Source organism: Microtus pennsylvanicus, chromosome 7 (genome assembly GCF_037038515.1).
Source record: "Microtus pennsylvanicus isolate mMicPen1 chromosome 7, mMicPen1.hap1, whole genome shotgun sequence".
In the NCBI taxonomy this organism is placed as follows: domain Eukaryota; kingdom Metazoa; phylum Chordata; class Mammalia; order Rodentia; family Cricetidae; genus Microtus; species Microtus pennsylvanicus.
Genome location: NC_134585.1, coordinates 111,530,060 through 111,552,047, shown reverse-complemented (window position 1 = coordinate 111,552,047; position 21,988 = coordinate 111,530,060). Strand labels below are relative to the sequence as shown.

The 21,988-nt window shown below is 45.4% G+C and overlaps 1 protein-coding gene across 1 annotated transcript in view; it reads left to right on the top strand.

The window, feature by feature from the left end:
* The window catches only part of Dennd2c (DENN domain containing 2C), a 76,580-nt gene that overhangs the window by 45,564 nt on the left and 9,028 nt on the right, over positions 1 to 21,988 (top strand). The window contains exons 7-14 of the mRNA XM_075981758.1: positions 7,999 to 8,043; positions 10,296 to 10,483; positions 13,597 to 13,706; positions 17,203 to 17,272; positions 18,079 to 18,156; positions 19,849 to 19,989; positions 20,940 to 21,088; positions 21,808 to 21,985. Coding sequence (XP_075837873.1) covers positions 7,999 to 8,043; positions 10,296 to 10,483; positions 13,597 to 13,706; positions 17,203 to 17,272; positions 18,079 to 18,156; positions 19,849 to 19,989; positions 20,940 to 21,088; positions 21,808 to 21,985 — 959 coding nt within the window. The remainder of the gene's footprint in view (positions 1 to 7,998; positions 8,044 to 10,295; positions 10,484 to 13,596; positions 13,707 to 17,202; positions 17,273 to 18,078; positions 18,157 to 19,848; positions 19,990 to 20,939; positions 21,089 to 21,807; positions 21,986 to 21,988) is intronic.

Genomic DNA, 21,988 nt, shown 5'->3' with positions numbered 1-21,988 from the left:
TAATTCAAAGTAAGATACATTGTGTGAATAAATAAACAATTGAAAGCCAATGAGACTAAATTTCTTAAAGTCTGAGTAATTTTTTTAATATTTATTTATTTATTATGTATACAATATTCTGTCTGTGTGTATGGCCAGAAGAGGGCACCAGACCCCATTACAGATGGTTGTGAGCCACCATGTGGTTGCTGGAAATTGAACTCAGGACCTTTGGAAGAGCAGGCAATGTTCTTAACCTCTGAGCCATCTCTCCAGCCCCCTGAGTAGTTATTTTGTAATTCCACTTTGCTCTCTAGTTTGTCCTTTTTTAAAATAGAGTCTTACTGTACCCAGGTGCCAGGGTACAGACATTCATCACCGTGGCCACAGACATGTGGTACCCTATCTCTGGACCTCCGTAATTTATCATGCTGATGGCTAGATAAAACTTACTGTAGCCGGGCGGTGGTGGCGCATGCCTTTAATCCCAGCACTTGGGAGGCAGAGGCAGGCGGATCTCTGTGAGTTCGAGACCAGCCTGGTCTACAAGAGCTAGTTCCAGGACAGGCTCCAAAACCATAGAGAAACCCTGTCTCGAAAAACCAAAAAAACAAAAAACAAAAAAAACTTACTGTAGCCTAGGTAAGAAAATTGGAATAGTCACAACAAATTATAAGTTTTTTCATAAAAACACCTGTGAAAAGGGCTGGGTGTGGTGGTGCACACTTGTAACCCTGCCCTAGGGAGACAGAGGCAGGAAGATTGAAGTTCCAGGCCAGCCCGGGCTCTCTGGGGAGACGTTATTTCTTACAACCCCCCAGGGGGGCTGGGATGCCGTGTAGATGAAGAGTTCCCACCTGCCTCACTGTGTGCCCTGGTCCAGCTCCAGTCTGCATCTGCAGGACAGCCTCATGAGAGCTTAGCTCAGCTGTCTAAGAGACAGAAAGTTCCTAAGGGAGCAGCCCTGCTGAAGGACACTGTCTCTTATCTTTAGAGAGTCACAAAGAGAAATGTCTTAATTCCCTTTACAAGTCGACTCAATGTTAAAACACTTAAGTTGTAAAATAAGATCATCTGGGTCCCAAAGACTCTGTTCTGACTGTGAAGACTGGTCTTGATCCAGTCTCGCATACACACAATGAGCTGGTTGCCATGTTTAATGTGTTTTCCAAGTTTCTTTTCTTTTTCCTCTTCTCTTTGTGATGTGTACGTGTCCGTGTGTGCTCGTTTGTGTGGGTGTACATGTGAATGCCCCAGTGAAGGCCTGAGACTGATGATTTTCTGCTATCGTTCTTCCACCTTATTCGTTTGAGGCAGGACCTCTCAATCAAACCCAGAGCTCTCCGATGCAGATAGTCTCACTTACTAGGTGAGGGGTACAGGCACACACACACACACACACACACACACACACACACACACACACACACACACGGCTCTATGTCCCTGGCTCCACTCTGAGGCTAGAGTCACCGGTGGTCTGTCACAACCACCTGGTGTTTACATGGGTTCTGGGAACCCAAACTCCTGTCCTCTTGCTTGTATGATGAGTGCTTTAACTACTGGCCAGCCCCAGCCCCAGCCCCAGCCCCAGCCCCAGCCCCAGCCCATGTTATCCTATTTGCAAAGGTAAATATTTAGACACGTTTCATTTTCTTCTGGGAATGAAATGCCTTTGTCTGTTATTATCAATAACACCTGATATTTATTGAATAAAATAATTGTTTGAAGATTTCATCTCATTTGTAATGCCACATCAAGGGTAAGGGGCTGTCCTTTCTCACAGCTGGAGAAGCTGAGCCAGAGGAGGAAGTGTGGATTTGAGTCCAGAGCCATGACCGTAGATCTTACTCTCCTCTCTCACAGTCTCTCTCAAATGTTCCTGTTAACATTGAATTTTAGACATCTGCCTCCTCTGTGTTTCCTTATCTCCAGCAAAGTCACCCCCAGAGGGTTTCACCTTAGAACAAGGTGCAGAAAATGAAAACTGGTACCAGACACATTATGTTAGAGTCTTTCTAATACATTGCTACTGACTTTTTTTTAAAGGATTTATGTATTTAAAAGTATTTTATTTATTTATTTATTTATTTTAAAGTATTCTGTCTGCATGTATGCCTGCGCACCAGGAGCAGGTACTAGATCTCATTATAGATGGTTGTGAGCCACCATATTGTTGCGGGAATTTGAACCCAGGACTTCTGGAAGAACAGCTAGTGCTCTTAGCCAACTCTCCAGCTCCTATGCATTACTATGGACTTTCTAAATCCTGTGTGGCAGATACTATTGATTTATGGATAAAGAAGTAAACTTTAAGCTGCAAATTATTTAAAATGCAAAGATGCTGGGGCTAGAATGAGTGCTTGCAAAATATTGGCATTGCCCTGGCCCAGGGAAATGTCTTAGCAGGCAAAAGTGCCAGCCACACCCCCCTGATGGCCTGAGTGTGACCCCTGAGCCCACAGAAAAAGCTGAGTGATAGAAACTGACTAAGTATATATTAAAGACAGGGTCTCTACATAGCCCCGGCTGCCCTGGAACTCACAGTTTGGACCAGGCTGGCTGCCTCTGCCTCCCAAGGGCCAGAGCAGGATGCAGTAATGTTTGTCTGTAATCGCAGCGTTCCTTCAGCGAGATGGGAGGTGGGAAGACAGGATTGGGCAGTGCTCCCAGGGTTTACAGTGCTGTGGGAAACAGCAAGACCCTGTCTCGAAAAAACAAAACCAAAAGGTGGCAAGGGAGAAACAGTTCAGAGAAAGTTATTCTTCACCACTCCATGATGTTGCAGCAGACGAACATACTCACACACAGATGAAGGCTTTTAAGTATAAAAAAGCATAAAATGATTGCCATTCTGATTAACAACAGCCTAAAATTGGTAACTACTTTCTGCATACAACACTCTGAGTGGGTTTGGATCATGTCTGCGGAGCTGACTCAGCACAGCGCTCAGGTTTCCTTCCTCTGCTTTGTCCGTGTGTCAGCAACGCCTGGTGGGCCTGGATGCTTACCTGCGCCCCTCTGCTCTCGATTCCTCAACCTGAGCGTTTCCTAACTTCCAGCCTCAGTTGTTACAGAGTGACACTGCCTTTCTTCAGCTTTGTCAGTACAGTTTCCTGTGTTGAAACCAGAGAGAGACAACCCAGGGCTTTTCATACTCCTGCAGAGTCTCAACAGATTTATTTTAAATTGGGTGACGAAATACACACCTTTAATCCCAGCACTCTAGAGGCAGGGGTAGGTGAATCTCTGTGAGTTTGAGGGCAGCCTGGTCTACAGAGCGAGTTCCAGGACAGCTAAGTCTGCATAGTGAGACCCTGTCTCAAAAAACCAAAAACAAAAAATTATTTTTAATTATGTGTATGTGTGCTACATATATTCAGGTGCCTAAGGAGGCCAAAGTGGGTGTAAGGTCCTTGGAGCTAGAGTTATAGGTGGTTGTGAGTCACCTGACATGGGTACTTGGAGTCAAATCAAACTCGGAGCCTTTGAAAGAGCAGAAAGTGCTCTTAACCACTGAGCTGTCTCTCCGGCCCCTAATGACTTTTCTTGTATAAGTAGTTTTACGTTATTGAGACTTTATTTTGTGTTTTCCTTTTAAAAAGACAATTAATGTAGCTCAACAGGATCAACCCAGAGCCCGGCAAACTCTGCTGAACTTTAAAGCTCTAGAAATGAAAGTCTCCGTTGGTGGTGTGCCAATCAGCGAGACTCATTCTGTCCCCAACACCTCAAGTTTTTAAAATATAGTTGGTAGACATTTTGGTTGTTTCTAACATACTTAACCTCTGGAGACAAACCGTCTATAAAAATATACACATATACAAATTCAAATAATACTGCGGTGCTCATCCTTTTACTTATTTTCGTGTATTGTACTTATAATCTAAGTTTCTTATAGTAGACTCCCTGGGTCAAAGAATATATGGACTTAAAACAATTCTAGTACTTGAGAGACTGAGACAAGAGGATTGTGTGAATTCAAGGCCACCCTGGGTTACATAGTGAGTTTCAGAACAGCCTGAGCTACAGAGCGAGACCCCATCTCAAAAAACTAATATTAAACGTTTTTATAGCTATTGCCAAATTGTCTCAGACAGCTGGTAATAACCTGTTTCTACAAACAACATTTGAACATACTTTCCCGTAATCCTCATCAAGTAGATTAATAATTTTTTGTTAATGGTTAAAATGTATTAACCTTTTTTGTTTTGTTTTTGTTTTTTTTGAGACAGGGTTTCTCAGTGTAGCCCCAGCAGTCTTGGAACTCACTCTGTAGACCAGGCTGGCCTTGAACTCACAGAGATCTGCCTGACTTTGCCTCCCAAGTAAAGGCATGTACCACCACTGCTCAGCCTAAAATGTATTATCTTATTTTTTTTTAATTTATTTATTTTCATTATGAACTTGGGAAAGTTTTCATATTTATCACTAATTTCTATATCTTTTCTGTGTATTACCTTTTCCTAAGTATTTATCCTTTTTTTCTGCCTTGTGCTCCTTTTTTCTTCTGTGTGTGTACCAGGCCTTCTTTTCTTTTGGGCCACCAACCAGCTCCCAGATCATGACATGGAGACTTAGTATTAGTTTTGAATGTTTGGCCTAGCTTAGGCTCTTTTCTGACTAGCTCTTTTAACCTGTTTCTCTCTATCTACTTTTTGTCTCGAGACTTTTTACTTTTCTTTCTTTCTTTCCCTCCCTCCCTCCCTCCCTCCCTCCCTCCCTCCCTTCCTTCCCCTCCTTCCTTCCTCCCTCCCTCCCTCCCCTCCTTCCTTCCTTCCCCTCCTTCCTTCCTTCCTTCCTTCCTCCCTCCCTCCCTCCTTCCCTCCCTTCCTTCCTTCCCCTCCTTCCTTCCTTCCTCCCTCCCTGCCTCCTTCCCTCCTTTTTCCCTTCCTTCCTCCCTTCCTTCCTTCCCCTCCTTCCTTCCTCCCTTCCTTCCTTCCCCTTCTTCCTTCCTTCCTTCCTTCCTCCCTCCCTCCCTCCCTCCCTCCCTCCCTCCCTCCCTCCCTTCCTTCCTCCCTCCCTCCCTCCCTCCCACCCTTCCTCCTTTCCTCTCCCCCCTCTTTCCTTCTATCTTACTTTTATTGCTGTTCGTATCTGCTGGTTGGCAGCTGCCTGACTTGCCCTGGGCATCTTCCTCGTTCTCTCTTCTCATCTCTCATTCTTCCTGAGCCTAGATTTCTCCTCCTGTTTATTGTCTCTGCTCACCAGCCCCACCTGTCCTTTCTCTGCCTAGCTAACAGCTTGTTTGCCTTAGGCAGGCAAGGTGAAACAAATGCCACATATGTTTACATAATTAAACAACATCCTTACATCATTAAATAAATGCAGCAGACGCAAATGGAACACACCTTCACACAGTTAAAGCGGTACTCTGCAGCACGTCTTTGCCTAGTTAAAGTGATATTCCTCAGCATGTGTATGTACATATGTGCATGCTTCTGTGCGTGTGAACATTTGTGCACATAGATGTGGAAGCCAGATGGTCCAGTCTATCTTGTTGTTTGGCCTAGACCTCCCCAAGTAGGCTGTGCTGACTGGCTTAGTAAGTCCCAGGGTGGGGTTATGAGCTCTTACCACTGTAGCTGACCTTTTTTATTCTTGCTTTTTTTTTTTTTTTTTTGAGATAGGGTTTCTCTGTGTAACAGCCCTCGCTGTCCTGGAACTAGCTCTGTAGACCAGGCTGACCTCAAACCCACAGAGACCCGCCAGCCTCTGCCTCCCGAGTGCTGGGATTAAAGGTGTGCGCCACCACCGCCCGGCTGTAGCTGGCTTTTTAAGTGGATTCTGGGGATCAAACTCAGCTCCCCTCATGTTTGTGCTGCGTGAATTTTATGAGCTGAGCTATTTTCCTAGCCCATGTGTTCTTTTCCATTTGATTTGTAATAGCTAGTCAAATATTAAGAAACGTAGTTTTGATCCAAACATAGTGGTGCATGCTTTTAACTTTTCTACATAGAGAACAGAGATACCCTGCTAAAAAAAAAAAGAAAAGAAAAAGAAAGAAAAGTAAAAAGAAGAATAAGGAAGAAACTTGGTTTTAAGCATGGTGGTACAATCTGTAATCCCAGCACTCAGAAGGCTGAAGCAGCAGGAGGGTTACTCAAAGCTGAGGCCAGCCTGTGCTACACAGTGTGCTAGTCTGGGCTACAGAGAGAGGCCCTGTATTAAAAAACACAACAAAGAAGAAAAAAGGTCTTGTGTCTTCAGTACACTTACAAATATTTTCCCTATTTATTTTTCAGTTTTTGAGTTTGCTCAGTTTTTTATTAGATAGAAAATTTCAGGGTTTTCTTTCTGGTCTTTGAAACAGGAGGCTGTGTAGCTCAGGCTGTCCTGGACTCACCATGTGTAGCTGATGCTGTTACTAAACCTGATCCTCTTATGCCAGCCTCCAAGTTCTGGGGTACAGGTGTGGCCAGCAGGCCCGGCTACATTTCATTGTCAAATTCACAAATATTTTTGATCTATGAATGTTAGGCTCTGATTTTCCTAACACATTTAAAGATTTTTCTCTTGTTTTGCAGTTTTTAGTTGACTTTAATTTTTTTAGACCTAATCTAGAAAGTTCCTTTAAAAAAACCTATTATATTTTATTTGTTGTTTTGTGTGGGGAGGTTGAAATGCCATGGTGTTAATTTAGAGGTCAGAGGACAGTTTTTGAGAGTTGGTTATCCATATGGTTCTAGGATTAGACTCACCAGCCTGCCTCTCTCTCTCTCTCTCTCTCTCTTTCTCTCTCTCTCTCTCTCGCTCTCTCTCTCTCTCTCTCTCTCTCTTGAGAAACCTTCACTTTTGGTATACTTTCAGAATTTGGTACAGAACACTCTGTTGGTAGCCAGAGTGCACAGCTCCTACATTCAATCCCTTTAAAAGACACACAGACACATACACACCTAACACTCCCGTGTGAAAAGAGCGTAGCCCCTATCCACAAAAGTCCTAAAATGTGCGTAGGGAAAATAAGAACAGTTCAAAGCAGTGCTGTTGCTGGAGACTGGGGGGCCAGAGAGCAGGCCGTGTGGGTGCAGTGTTTAGTAGAGCCACGGCAAAGGCAGTGTGTTGCTTACTCTCGGTCAACTCACAGTGGCCACATCTCATACTCTAAATCCACGGTATCCAGGTTTTTGTTCTTCATCCTGGTGTGAGTACTTTATTTAAAGCTGTGCAGTTATTTGAATAAAAAGTAGACCTCATTCTGAACTAGACTTAGAATTATCCGGAAAGCTGGCTGATCCCAGCGCTGAGGCTAAGAGTCTCTGCGGCGTGGAAGGAGATAGAGGTGAGTTCCTCCTCTGCTTCCAGGGACACCTTCTGTAGCTGCAGCTCTCTGTGGTCACCTGAGGTGTGAAAGTATCAAATGGAAAATTCCAGAAACAGTCTGAAAACCTTGAGGCCCAGCACTGTCCTGAGCAGCATGGCGGAGCTGCCATCTGCCCTTCTCCTTTGCCCGGGGTGTGAATCCGCCCTGTGTTCTGTGTGCTCGCTAGACTGTGCCACCCGCCTGTCGGCAACCACGCAGCCTTCAGCTGAGCTTCACTGAGTCACAGAGCTTGTGTCTAAGCCTCCCATACGTAATAGCCCGGTGCGGTCATAGTGCCTTCGTCGTCCCCTTCCTTCCAGCGCACAGGCTGCAGTTCCGATGTCATCCCCAAACTAGGCTAGGTACAATATTAAAGTACCAGGAGAGCCATATTCACATAACTTTTACTTATGTATTATTATAATTCTGTATTTTGACATTAGTTATTAATCTTTTACTGTGATTAATTTATAAAAATGCTCTTACAGACTCAATACTACAAAATCCCCGTAAGATTCCATACTGCCTGTTTCAGGTCCTCTGCAGACAAGGGGGACCTCCTGGGCCTTGCCTCTCTTTCAACAGCTGTGCTAATTTGACCTTTACTAACCTGACCCCCATCCCTCACTCGAGGCCCCGGAGTGTGGCAGTTTTCCATTGTTCTCGTTCTGGTGGACGATACAAACGGAAACTCTCCCGCTCTTCCTTTCTTCCAGGTGAAACGAGTGGGAACGAGAGTGATGCCGAGAACCTGCCAAAGAGTGAGTCAGCCGGCTGCTCCGTCCGTGCTCCTGGCTTCTGGCTGCGGGTGGAGCAAGGCCTGCCCTTGTGATTAAGCGTGGTTTTCCCCATGTGGAGTTCACTTTGTAGGCCATTGCTTCATTCCCAGCCCCTGCCGAGATCTGCGGAGCTAAGTAGTACATTCAGCTGTTTCCTGAGGAGTGAGGTAAACCAGGATGGTTCTGAGGGGGCAGGGCAGCTCCGCATGCCCAGACACGTGCGGTTTGTAGCAGCCGAAAGAGCGTGTGTCATCCTCACAACAAACACTTAGCCCCAAAGAGCTGGCTTTTCTCTAGTAACTCAAGTATGACCATTAAGTGCATTTGCTATCTCTGCCATTAAGAAAGGAGACGATGTTTACATGCAGGTTCTTCTAGTCCAGAGCAGGACGCAGTTCACGTCAGGGCTCAGAAGCCATGCGTTTCTGGCTTTTCCTGTACAAGCCCCTAATGAGCTCCGAGTCCTCATCACACGATTGTCACAGCAGGCTTTGTTTTATTTCTTGTTTAACTGGCTGACACGCAGCAACACAAAGAGCAGGAGTCACAAGTTGTCAAAGCCGAGCGGAGGGCAGCCCTGGCACTGACCGCATGAGTAATAGCCGTGTGCTTCTCCACTGACCTGAATCGCTCCAGGTTTTGGATCTGTAGCCTGACTAAAGATGAGACTTGACAGCGTCATGGGGTTCAGCAGTGATGTGTAAGGGTGACTAATTTACTGCCGTTGCTAATGAGAAGCAAGACCCGCGTGAGTCTGGACTTGAACTCAGCCCTTTGGAGGGTCAGCACACCCTTTCCCAGCACATCCGCGAAACTGGGCGTTTCTAAGAACCGTTCCTGGTTGTGTTTTTAGAGTTCTTAGCATTTTGATCCACAGTGTAACTTGTTTAGTGGCAGACGTCATCATGTCTGGGGAGGCGATGGCAATCTCAGTGTGGTTGTGATTTGCCTTTTTCTCATGGCCAAGGGTGTAGAGCGTTCTTTCACGAACTTTTTGGCCGCATGTATCTCTTGGTTTGAAAAGCATCTGTTTGGTCTGTTGCCTGCTTAACAGTTGAGTTATTATCTATTTTGTTGTTGTTTTTATGTGCTCTAGGTATTCATCTTCTGTCGGGTGAAATTCAGCAGAGCTTTTCTCTTCTGTGGCTGTCTCTTCACTTTTTCTTTTGCTGCTCAGACACTTTTTAATTTCCTGCAGTCCCCTTTATCCATCTTGCTCTTACTTCCTAACTATCTGTGTCCTATTCAAAAGTCATTGTCTGTGTCTGTATCTGGAAGTGTTTCCCCTGTGACTTCATCCAGCAGGTTCAGATTCTGTCTTACATTAAGGTCTTTGATCCATTCGAATTGGTTTTTATGGAGTGACAGGGGTCAAGCTCCGGCCTTTCTTAGGTGATGGATATCCAGATTTCCCAGCATCGTCTAAAGAGGCTGGTCTCCCCCCACCCACCCAGTGTGTATTTTAGTTCTTTTGTTAAGAATCAGGTGGATGTAGCTTCTTGACTTTATTGTTAGATCTTCTGTTCAGAGATCTACCTGTTTAGTTTTTAAAAATTATTTCAAATATTTTATTTTTAGTTATGTGTTATCATTGTGGGAGTCTGTGCGTGTGAGTGCAGGTTCCTGCAGAGGCCAGAGGGGTCAGGCGACCCTGGAGCGGCAGTTCCTGGCAGGGATGAGGCATCTGATGTGTTGGGAAACAAACTCAGGTCCTCTGGACGAACAGTACATGCTCTTAGCCGCTGAGCCATCTCTTATTAGTAATGCATGCCAGGAGAAGGAAAAGGATGGGTTCTTTGATGTGAGGTTGACTTTGGTTTAGATTTGCCCTGCCTGTACTTAATCTCTGTGTAGGACTCCATTCTTCCATTAAATCTTCCCCTCTTCTATGTCTTTACAACATTACCAGAAAAAGTGGTCAGTCTAGAATTCTTTCCTAGGCATTCTGTCTGTGTCCTGGTGCACTGCATGAAGACTACATGTAGCACATGCATAGAGTGTGTTGTAAATATGCAGAACATCAGTTAGGACGCAAATGTCCATCCCCGTGCTTGCTAGAGGTGGCATAGGACCCTGAGCACTGCCCTCTCACATGCCGTAGCCCAGGCAGCAGTACTCGTGTACTTGGCTGCATTTACCCAGCACACAACCACAAAGGGTTCTCCCTGTGAGAACCATGACTCGTGGGCCTAGAGGAAAGGGCACGGGGAACCTGAAATGCGGCCTCGTTGCAGATCGCCACAAGCGCTTGGCACAGCTGCAGCAGCCCTGCAAGAGGAACCCCCACTACCAGACCCTAGAGCGGGATCTCATCGAACTTCAGGAGCAGCAGCTCTTTGAGCTCTTCGTGGTGGTTTCCCTGCAGAAGAAGGCATCAGGGACAAACTACGTCCCCCAGGTCATACAACAGTTCCCCAGCAAGGTAGGTGGCCAGCACGCGCCCAGAAGGTTCCTGTTTGCTCCTCACGGTGACTGTTGTCGCTGCCAGGTTCACCAACATTGAACAGGCTCTTACCCAAGTTCTCCTTGAATGGGCAATCCTCCTGCTTCAGCTTCCCAGGTGCTGGGAGCCGCCAAGCCCAACCTGCCTGCCTCACAGAAGCGCTGTCTGTGGCTCTGCCCTCGACCCCCTTGAACTCTGGGCAGCCTGACATTAAATAGCAAATAAAACCCATTGCAGCTTCACAGGGCACACACGAAAGGGTTTACGTTTTAATTCGTTTACGTTTGGTATTCTTTGTTTGTCTGTTTGGTTTTGTTGGTTTCTTGTTTGCTTGCCTAGTTTGAGAAGACATTTCATTGTCCCTTTGCTTTTGAGATGAGAGTTCTCTATCATGTGGTTTCCAGTCATCGGGCTTGGCGGTAAATACCTTTACCTGCTGAGCCATCTCCCTGGCCCCATGAATTTACTTATTTTATACCTGAGTTTCTTCACTTAGTGCATGAAGAGCCTTTTCTCTGAATTACACATTCAGCGTGGCTACGATGGGCCCTTAGGGGCGAACACTCACTCTCTGCTCTGTTGCCTGCACCGTATCACTTCTTTGGGTTTTTAGAGATGAAGTTTTGTTGTGTAGCCTAGGCTGGCCTGGAACTCACTATGTAGCCTAGGCTGCCTCATGCCTTATGGTGCCCATGAGCCACCATAGCCAGGTAATACCTCTTATTCCTCGTAAGCACGTGGTCACTCTAGGACTGTGGCTCTATAACCCTGAACTACACGCTTCTCCAGAGTCACTGAAGCACCACTATCCCGGGACCTAAGAGACGTTTCCTGCCTGTGTTCCCGTTTTTAAATGGCCTCAACTCAGCTAGTGTGGGGATATGCCTGTAACCCCAGCACTTAGGAGGTGGAGGCCAGCCTGGGCTATGTAGGAAGAGTGTGTTTCAAAGAAGATCCAGGGGCAGAGAAGAGGAGAACCTTAGAAACATTCCAACAATGAGTAACTATATAAATCAAATTTCTCATGAAAATTTTCAGTGTCACCTAGGAGTGCTTTCAGAATTCGTGGTGAAATGATATTATCATATTTATCATATTCTAAATAGAGAGCCTTGAGTCATCTTTGGAACCTGTCCTGGAACTCACGCTTGTAGACCAGGCTGGCCTTGAACTCACAGAGATCCACCTGCCTCTGCCTCCCGAGTGCTGGGATTAAAAGCGTGCACCACCATTGCCTGGCCTCTTTTAAACATTCTTACACTGTAGCCTAGGTGAGCCTTCAACTCGATAGGTAGCTCAGGTGAGCTCTAACCTCATGACCTGCTTACAAGTGTTAAGATGACAGACATGTGCTACCATGTCTAGTTTAGGAAGCCCTACATACGAGAGAGAGAGAGAGAGAGAGAGAGAGAGAGAGAGAGAGAGAGAGAGAGAGAGAGAGAGAGAGATTTACTTAATTTTACAGCTAAGCTAAGCTTGAATTAATAGGTATAGTACCAGAGGAGGGCGCATTTACCCTAGCAGATGAATCAAGAATGGATCTGGAAATATGGCTCAGTGGTTAAAAGCAACTACTGCTCTTGTAGCACCGGTGTCAGATGGCAGTCCAGAGCCCTCTTCTGGCCTCCACAGACAACTGCAGTCATATTCACATACCCTCACAGGATACACAGGCACACACATAGTTAAAAGTAAAACAAACAAATGAAAAAGAATGCCCCCAGGTAAATTGCTTGCTGTGTTAGTGCCTCGGATACCCATCAATTAGGGGGTGAAGCGAGTCCTATGGAGCTCTGTCTGGATTGGTGTGGAACCCTTGGCTGAAGATGATTGTGAACACACCATGTTACACTAACAAAATGTGTTAGGTGCTTTTTTTCACATCCAGTGCTGGGATCAAGGCCACCTGCATTCTAGGCAGCTGCTCTGGGAGCTAAACTCCCCGTCCTGATGCTGTCCTGCTGAGTGGGACATCCCAGGGACACAAAATAGGTGCATTTTGTTGTTGTTGATGTTTTTTTTTCCAGGTAGGGTCTCACTCTGTAGCTCTGGCTGTCCTAGAACACATACTGTAAGCCAGGCTGGCCTCCAACTCACAGAGATCCGCCTGCCTCTGCCTCTTGGGTGCTGGGATTAAAGGTGTGGTTTAGGTGCATATTTTTTTATATTTTTGGTTTTTAGCCTAACCTTTAATGGCTGAGCCATCTCTCCAGCCCTGGTACATACTTTTAAAAGAAATAAATATACAGAGAACTTTGAATTCTCTGAAAAGCAATATACTAATGATGCTTTTGTGCTGATTTTTATAGATAGTCCCACCTACTCAATTTCTGAATGTCTTTTCATTGAACTAAATTTAGACTACATTTTGAAATACAATACCTTTTTTTTGTTGTTTTGTTATTTTGAGGCAGGGTCTTATGTAACCAAGGTTGGCCTTGAATTCCTAATTCTCTTGCCCCCATCTCCCAAGAACTGGGGTTATAGGTGGACAGCACCATGCCTGGCTTACACCACACTTTTGTAAGAGTCTTCCATGCTAAAATTTTATAGGAAGTGGCAAGCCTATAATTAGGTAGCAAAAGCGAAGGGATTAATTATATACAGGGTAACACTTAAAAATAGTGTCTTTTCTAAAAAACATTCATCTGCCTTTTTAAAGCACCCTTGATTACTAATCAGAGAATGTTTTGAGCAGCTAGGTTTTTGCTGTATAGTAGAAGGGATTTTTATTTATCTTCAATTCTGTGATTCATAAAACACTGGACTCCCACCAGTTTGAGAATCCCGAGTCTCGATCCTCCTCTGGTGAGAAGCTCTTCAGCATTGCCTCCCTTCCTATGGATCACAGGGGCTTCACCCTTCCATTCTGTGTCAATGGGATTCTTTGTACACAGCATCTGTCCACAGTGCACAGGCATGGGTTTTCTGTTTTCTCCTTCCGCACTGTCCAGCAGTACTGAGCCACACTGAGGGAACCCCTGCATGACCCCTCCAGCTTCCCCAAGACCAGACTGAGCTTTGGTTTGGTTTTGGTTTTGACTTCTCTTCCCAGTTTTCATAGGTTGATGTTCTGTGCTGTTGTTTTTCAGGGTGATCACAGCTACAAGCAATCCAAAGACACCGAAGAGAGGCTCAAAGTCATCCCCAAATTTTGTTTTCCTGATTCAAAGAACTGGGTGCCCACCTCAGAACTGAAGAGGTAAATTGGCTTCTCTGATTTCAGTCTGCTGGACCTTTGCCTAGAATCGTAGTTTGTGATGGGTGGATAGAGTCAGGAGTGGGTCTCCATGAGTAGACATGAGCACCTCGAGCCGCAGTGGCTGAGGGGGCTAGGGCAGAATTACAACGTTTCTCATGAGCACTCAGGAAACAGATATTTCAGTGTCAAAGAGAACACAGGTTTGTACATCTCCTTAGTTTACGAGTTCTGCAGAGCAAAATGGCCCAAAGCAGACGGGAACAGGAATGAGACAACGATGACTACACTTGTTCCTCGGGGTTAAACCTAGAAACAAAACAGAACAACTGTCGTCATCTTATTTCTCCTCCAAGCTGATAGAAGAAGCCCCAGCCTGGATTCTGTGCTCCCTTGTGGGCCTCGTACAGAGGGAGACTCCAGCTTGATAACTGTGGGTACCTGAAGCGTTAGGGAGTGTCGTGGGGCTAGAGGGATGGCTCCGTGGTGAAGTGTAGCATGAGGGGGCCTGCTTGGTGGGGTTTCTGTCCCGCCCAGTACCCCACAGCCAGCAAGCCCCCCAAAAAATCACACAGAGATCTCCATAAGATTATAAAACTGATTGGCCCATTAGCTCAGTCTTCTTATTAGCTCTTGTAGCTTATATTAACCTACTATTCTTATATATGTTCGCCACATGGCTCAGTACCTTTCTCAGCCAGAGGTTACATCTTGCTTCTCAGTGGTCTGGGCAGGACTGGGAGCAATGGGCTTCCTTCTTCCCAGAATACTCCTGTTCTCCTCGCCCTGCCTCTACTTCCTGTCAGGTTGACCTGCCTATACTTCCTGCCTGGCCAATCAGCGTTTATTTAAAATATGATTGACAGAATACAGACAATTCTCTCATACCAGTGAAGAGCAAGTGCTACTCTTGCAGAGGGCTTGAGTGTAGTTCCCAGTAGCTATGGTCTGGTGCCTCACAGCTGCCTGTAATCCCAGCTCCTGAAGGATCCCACACCTCAGTTCTCCATGAGCATACGTTTTCTCTCTCTCTCTCTCTCTCTCTCTCTCTCTCTCTCTCCCTCTCCCTCCCTCCCTCCCTCCCTCCCTCCCTCCCTCCCTCCCTCTCTCTCTCTCTCTCTCTCTCTCTCTCTCTCTCTCTCTCTCTGTGTGTTGTGTGTGTGCACACATGTGCGTGTGTGCACACGCTTAAAAATAATAAAAATAAATCTTTAAAAAGGAATTAAGGTATCTAGAGGAAAATACCAATTTTAGTTTCTAAAAGCATTATCACTTCCAAATCCTGCTTTTTTTTGAGACTGAAAATATTTCCCTGCCTGTCTCAGAACTTGATATGAAGACCAGGGTGGCTTCAAATTCAGAGATCCACTGGCCTATGCCTCCTGGACACTGGGATTAGAGGTGTGCACCACCAAGCTTGCCTCAAATCCTGCTTTTGTAAATAGGTATCTTCATTATTCACACCTAATGGGTATATTAAAATAAGTCTGTGCTCTTAGTTACTCAGGGGTCCTAAGACAGGAGGTTCACTTGGCCCAAGAGTTGAAGGCCAGGCTGGGAAACAGTGAATCTTTGTGTGAAAAACAGACAGACAAGGGGCAGAAAAGATGGCCCAGTGGTTAAGAGCACTGGCTGCCCTTCCAGAGGACACAGGTTGGATTCTCAGCACCCACACTCAGCTGTAACAGCCAGCTGTAACCCTAGGCCTCTTCTGGCTTCTCCGGGCACTGTGTAGATGTGGGGCGCAGACACTCATTGGGGCAAAACATCTATACACATTAAAAAAAAGCATAGAAAACTAAATTGTAATTATTAATTATGCCTTTTAGGTGAAAAAGCTTGTGTAGCTGAACCACGTCATGTGTTGATTACCTATTAGATGATAGTCTCAGCTGTTGTCCTATGGTCCCGCTTCACCTCTCAACCTAACCGCTCCCTCCCATAACCAGTTGAGCCCCATGGCAGCTCTTCATCTCTTAGCGTCAGCTGTCAACATCAGTGTCCTGTGCCCGTCACATGCACTGGTAGCTCTGGGTGCAGTCTCTCCTTTTGGCCTGCTCCATGGTTGACATCTTCCTCCGGCATTGCGTATGTTCTGGAATATTTAGGAAATGCAGAAGAGTAAATAAAAAGCAAAGGCGGAGTGACTGCTCAGAATCAGCACTGCAAATACTCCTTCCCGTTGACTTCTGGCCGTATTTGAATGCAGATCCATCAGTGCTGCATGGAGGGCCTAGGGGTAAAGAGCACTGGCTGCTCTTCCACAGCACTGGTTTGACTCCAGCGCTGGTATAGCAGCTCACAACAGCTAACACTCCAGTCTCAAGATCTAAAGCTCCTTTCAGTCTCCATGGGTGCTCTGCATAGTGCTGCACCGATATGTATGCAAGCAGAACACACATACATGGAGAGTACAGATACATCAAATACTGATTCATTGTTTATATTTGAGGTTCTTTGGTTATTAAGTGAGTTTCTTTGGGGATCCTCTTTGGGTATTTTGTAAGTGATCTTTTATTTTGGTTTTTGTTGTTGTTTGATTGATTTTTGTTTTGTTGAGATAGGGTTTCTCTGTGTAGCCTTGGCTGCCCCAGAACTCTCTGTAGACCAGGCTGGCCTTGAACTCACAGAAATCCACTTGCCTCTGCCTCCCAAGTGCTGGGTTTAAAGGCGTGTGCCACCACATCCAGTTATGATGTTCATTTTTGGCTCCTATTATAATGGGGAATTAATATTTTTCCTATTGATTTGTATATGTTCAGGATATAGTCTAGCTGGGCAATGGTGGTGAGTCTGGTCTACAGAGTGAGTTCCAGGACAGCCAGGGCTACACAGAGAAACCCTATCTACAACAACAATGAAAAGGATATAAGTTTTTTTCTTATCTCTGTGTATGTATAAGGAAGAGAACTGGCATGTGTGTTCACGTGAGGACATTAAAGGACAACATGGCTCAGTTCTTGCCTCTGCCTTTTTGGAAGACAGGATCTCTCTCTTATTGTCTGTGGTTTACATCAAGCTAGCTGGCCCTAGGACTCCTGGGGTCCTCCTGTCTCTGCCTGCCATCTCACAGTAGGAATGCTAAGATTGCAGATGCATGCTGTTGCATCCAGCTCTGTGCAGACCTGTTGGACTGTGTTCACGCCATGTTTGTGCAGCCAGCACTTTCTCCAGTGAGTCTTTCTTCTATCACTGTTCGATATGGCCTCTCAGAATTAAACACAAGAATTTGCAAGGAAGAAATGACATTGCCAAAATCCTTTCTAGCTTGATTGCCTGTGTGTTTGGCTAAACTAGATGTCCGACGAAAGGAGACAGCAATACCACAGCTTACACCCACCATATCCACTCACTCCAGGACAAGGCCTGGGTATTCTGTGGGAATGTAACATGAAATAAATGAATAAATAGTTCTACTTCCTCTTAGATTGCAAAGTGACTCTTCTTGTTCTATGGGTAATGTCTTGAGCAGCTGTTTTTTGTGTTCTTTTGTTTTCAGTGAAACATTCTCCTTCGTATTGACTGGTGAGGATGGAAGTCGGTGGTTTGGTTACTGTAAGAAGCTTTTGGTGAGTGAGAGATTAGTGCCAGAGTCGGTAAGGAACAAGAAAGGCCAACTAGGAACTTGAGCAGCACTATCTTTACATGGCTTTAAGGGCTACTTAATTATGTACACATCCAAGAAACTCCATTAGGCCCAGCATGGCTCAGTGGTTAAGAACACTGGTTGGTCTTCCAGAGGACCCAGGTTTGACTCCCAGGATCCACAGGAAATGTGACTTACAGCTGTCTGTGGTTCCAGTTCCAGGGGATCTGATATCTGATGCCCTCTTCTGATACTTCATGGGCACTGCACACACATGGTGCACAAACATACATACAGGCAAAACACCTATACACATAAAACAAAAATAAAGTCTTTTAGAAAGAAGCCATGTTAGCTTGCATAGCAAGAACGAGGTGAAGGTCAGACTAGACAGGCCATGGGTTTCACTGAGTCGTTTCTGTGCAGTAGAGAAAGGACCCCCTGACACAGAGATTGAGTGTCAGGGTGGCACCGCGGAAGAAGCCAGCTCGTCACCATCTGCTTGAGGTGTCCTTCTTGTTTAGGCAAGAAGCCTGAGTAAAACAGGCCTTCCTCATTAGTGCTTCCCACCGTTGTGTGCTCCCTGAGCAGGAAAGCCTTACTCCTGCGCTGACTAAACGATGACACTGGAAGAAGCCTGCGCACACCTGTAGTCCGTCAACCTTGGTGTCTAAAGTACACGCTTGAGCCCTGAAGTACGGGGCGAGCATCTGCCACACAGGAGGGACCTGTTAAATAAATAGCAGTTAAAATGAGTAAATCCTTGCTCTTCTTGGTTTGTTTTTCCAGCCAGAAGGCAAAGGAAAGCGGCTCCCTGAGGTGTACTGCATGGTCAGTCGCTTAGGCTGCTTCAATCTTTTCTCAAAGGTGAGTGAGTGTGGGCTCTGGGGGACCTTCTAGGGCTGAGGTGACTGTCACTGCTAGGGGGGACCTTCTAGGGCTGAGGTGATTGTCGTTGCTGGTGATTTTACTGGAGAATACTGAGCGGCGTACACTTGAACATACTATTTGAGAAAACAACCCCACAAGTAGGATAAGAACCGCAGACTCAGACTCTCAAAATGGCTCAGCAGGTAAAGGCATGCTCCATCTAGGCTGATGACCTGAATGTGATTCTTGACACCCACATGGTAGAAGGAGAGAAGTGCGCCCCACACGTTGTCCTCCTCTGGCCTGTGTATCTGTGCTGTGACAGTTGCGTGCCCCTCCCCCTTTTATTGATTCTTAGGGAATTTCACATCATACACCTCAATCCTGCTTATCTCCTAGTCCTTCCATATCCGCCCTCACCCTGCAGCAACCCCCCAAAAGGACCTCCTCCCAAAATTTAATTAAAAGCAAAACAAACAACCAAAACAACCTTACCTCCTCACTTTCCAACACCTCTTCATTCATCCTAGTGATATTGGGTGCTATGGTGTGACGTATAGTAGACCCTTTTGTCCAGTTAGCTCCACCCACAAAATGTTCATTGCAATGAGTCATTGGGCTGGTTTAAGGTCTCTCGAACACAGTCATCTCCCCAATGAATTTTAAAATGAAAAAAACAACCCATAGGCTTGAATACTTAAACATAGACCCCTGATCAGGTTGTCATTGATGCTGTATTAACAACCCATAGGCTTAAGGGCTTAAACATAGACCCCCGATCAAGTTGCCACTGATGCTCTGTGAAGATTTTGGTTTGCTAAAACTCCCAAGTTTGAGTTTTTCCTTTTAAAGATTTATTTATGTTTATTTTGTATGTATGGTGTTTTGCATGCAGATGTGTCTGTGTACAACATGTATGCCTGCTACCCATGAGGGCCAGAAGAAGGCATCAGATCCCCTGGTAGTGGAGTTACAACTGGTTGTGAGCTGCCATGTAGGTGCTGGGAATTGAACCCAGGCTTCTATAAGTAATAAGTGCTCTTAACCACCGAGTCAGCTCTCCAGCCCCCAAACTCAGCAGTTTTAAAAGAACATATCTGAAACATATCTTGCCTCTTGCTTTTTTTCTAGATACAACTTGCAGGATATCATTGTTAGTGGTGTGTGTGTGTGTGTGTGTGTGTGTGTGTGTGTGTGTGTGTGTGTGTGTGTATTTTACCCTTTTGTGAAATGAAAATGGTCTTCAGGGGTTGGTGAGATGGCACAGTGGTAAAGGCAGCACCGGTAAAGTCTAAAAACCAGAGTTCAACCCCCAGGACCCACAGAGTGGAAGTAGAGAACGGACGGCTGCCACAGGATTTCTGACTTCCACACTTTTTCATTTCACAAAAGGGTAAAATACACACACACACACACACACACACACACACACACACACACACGGAATAAAAATTGTTTTTTTTTTTTTTAATTAGTTTCTAAACATAAGTTGACCCCCGTAACTTCCGGATGTAAAGACAGCCTCGGGGTGTGCTCTGAGCTTTTTGCCAGTTGCACAGCTTGTTGGTCTTGAATCTATTGCTGTTATTTATTGATAGTAGGATTTCTTTATGTTTCTGAACTGAAGCCTTAATAAGTTACCATGGGATTTGTTTGTTTGTTTGTGTTTATTTTCGTGTCCCCGTTCAGATCCTGGATGAAGTAGAGAAGAGAAGAGAAATGTCTCCAGCCCTTGTTTACCCGTTCATGCGAAGTGTCATGGAAGCCCCGTTCCCAGCTCCCGGGCGCACCATCACAGTTAAAAGCTACCTCCCTGGGGCTGGAGATGGGGTAAGTTAATTCATCTGACTGAGGTTTAGGGGCCACCTAAAAGCAAGCCTTGTGCTACTTGGGGACTGCACACAGATTTTTCTTTGGTACACCAGCTCACAAATAACGACACACAGACTTACCTTTAATTATGAAAGCTCAGCCTATAGTTTAGACTTGTTCTTAACTAGCTCTTAAAACTTAAATGAATCCCTTCTATCAAGTGGTGTTGTCTCTCTTCCATCTTGCACTTCCTATTTCCTCTTTGTGTCTCTTGGCTCCTTTGCATACCTCAGTTCATCTACTTCCTCTGTATGCCCGGAAGTCCCACCTACCTCCTGTCTAGCTATTGGCCGTTTAGGTCTTCATTAAACCAATCACGGCAATGTATCTTTACACAGTGTACAAATATCCCACAGCAAGGTACAGTTTTCAGAAACCCATATGTGGGAGGAATACTTTGCCTTTTCAAGGTAATGTGTTTTATTTCCTTGAAACTCTGAAGAAACCCTGAATGAATATGTGAGGTAGTTGATCCTCGGCCCCAGGTTTCCTACCTGGCATAGACTGGGTCCCTCTGTAGTAGCAGTCTCAACGTGATAAATGACAGGTGTGTGTGTGTGTGTACATGTGTGTGTGTACATGTGTGTGTATGTGTGTATGTATTTATCAAATGGAATGATTTTACCCGAAATTTCCAGCAACTTCATAAACTCCTTGTAGCAGACGCCCCCTACCCCAAGACAGGGTATCACTATGTTGTTCTGGCTGGCCTGGATCTCTGTGTAGGCCAGGCTGGCCTTGAACCCATGGAGGTGCACCTGCTTCTATTTCCTGAGTACTAGGACCACTACACCTGACCCAAGTAGCAGTAGCAGACCTTTTTCAGACTCCAGGAGCAAGAAGTTCTCTTACTGCCGCCATGAGGGCCTTGTCCAACATCAGCTCTCTGATTTTCTCTTGTGTTTCAGTCTGTTGAACTCTGCCGACCACTCGATTCGCGGCTGGAACACGTGGATTTTGAGTGTCTCTTCAAGTGCTTGAGTGTGTGTCATCTCATCCGGGTCTGTGCCTCTCTCCTTTTAGAGCGGAGGGTAATCTTTGTTGCCAACAGCCTAAGGTAAGAAATAAGTGGAATAGTGTTTAACTACCATGTTGTTTTTGTTTTGTTTTGTTTTTTACAATAGGACTCTATTTAAAATATCTAGAACTGGAGCCAGAGAGCTGCCTCAGTAATTAGAGCACTTGTTACTCTTACAAAGAACCCTGTAGAGACCCTGTCTCCAAACAAACAACTAACTAACAAAACAAAAAGAAATTTAAAAATATTGGTATAGCTCACAGGGCTGAATGGGTCACACTTGGGTCCCATCTACTCAGGAGGCCTGAGGCAGAAGAATCACTTCAGCCCAGGAGTTCAAGGACAGCCTGGGCAACATAGTGAGATCCTCACATCTTCTAAAAATGTCAGTATTGCTTTCTGTGTGAACACTGGTTTTTTGGTTTTGTTGTTGTTTTTCGTTTTTTGAGACAGGGTTTCTCTGTGTTGCCTTGGCTGTCTTGGAACTTACTCTGTAGACCAGGCTGGCCTCACAGAGGTCTGCCTGCCTCTGCCTTCTGAGGGCTGGGATTAAAGGCTTGAACCACCATTGCCTGGCAAACATTGGGTTTTTTTGTTTGTTTTTTAGCATGATAAATTGTGGTGAACCAGACCGAGATGAATGAATCTGCTAGTATTTAATACATATTCATAGGGTTGTTGATCTGTGAAGGCCAGTGAGGTCACTGTGTAATTCTTTAGCATAATATTTGATTCTGTGTGCTTTTTACTCTGTCCAGCACCCTGTCAAAGTGTGGCCACGCTGTGGTAGCTACGCTGTACCCATTCACTTGGCAGCACACCTACATCCCCGTGTTACCAGCGTCCATGATTGACATAGTGTGCTCCCCTACTCCATTTCTTATTGGAATCTTGTCTTGTTCCTTACCCCACCTCCAGGACCTTCCCATTGAAGAGGTA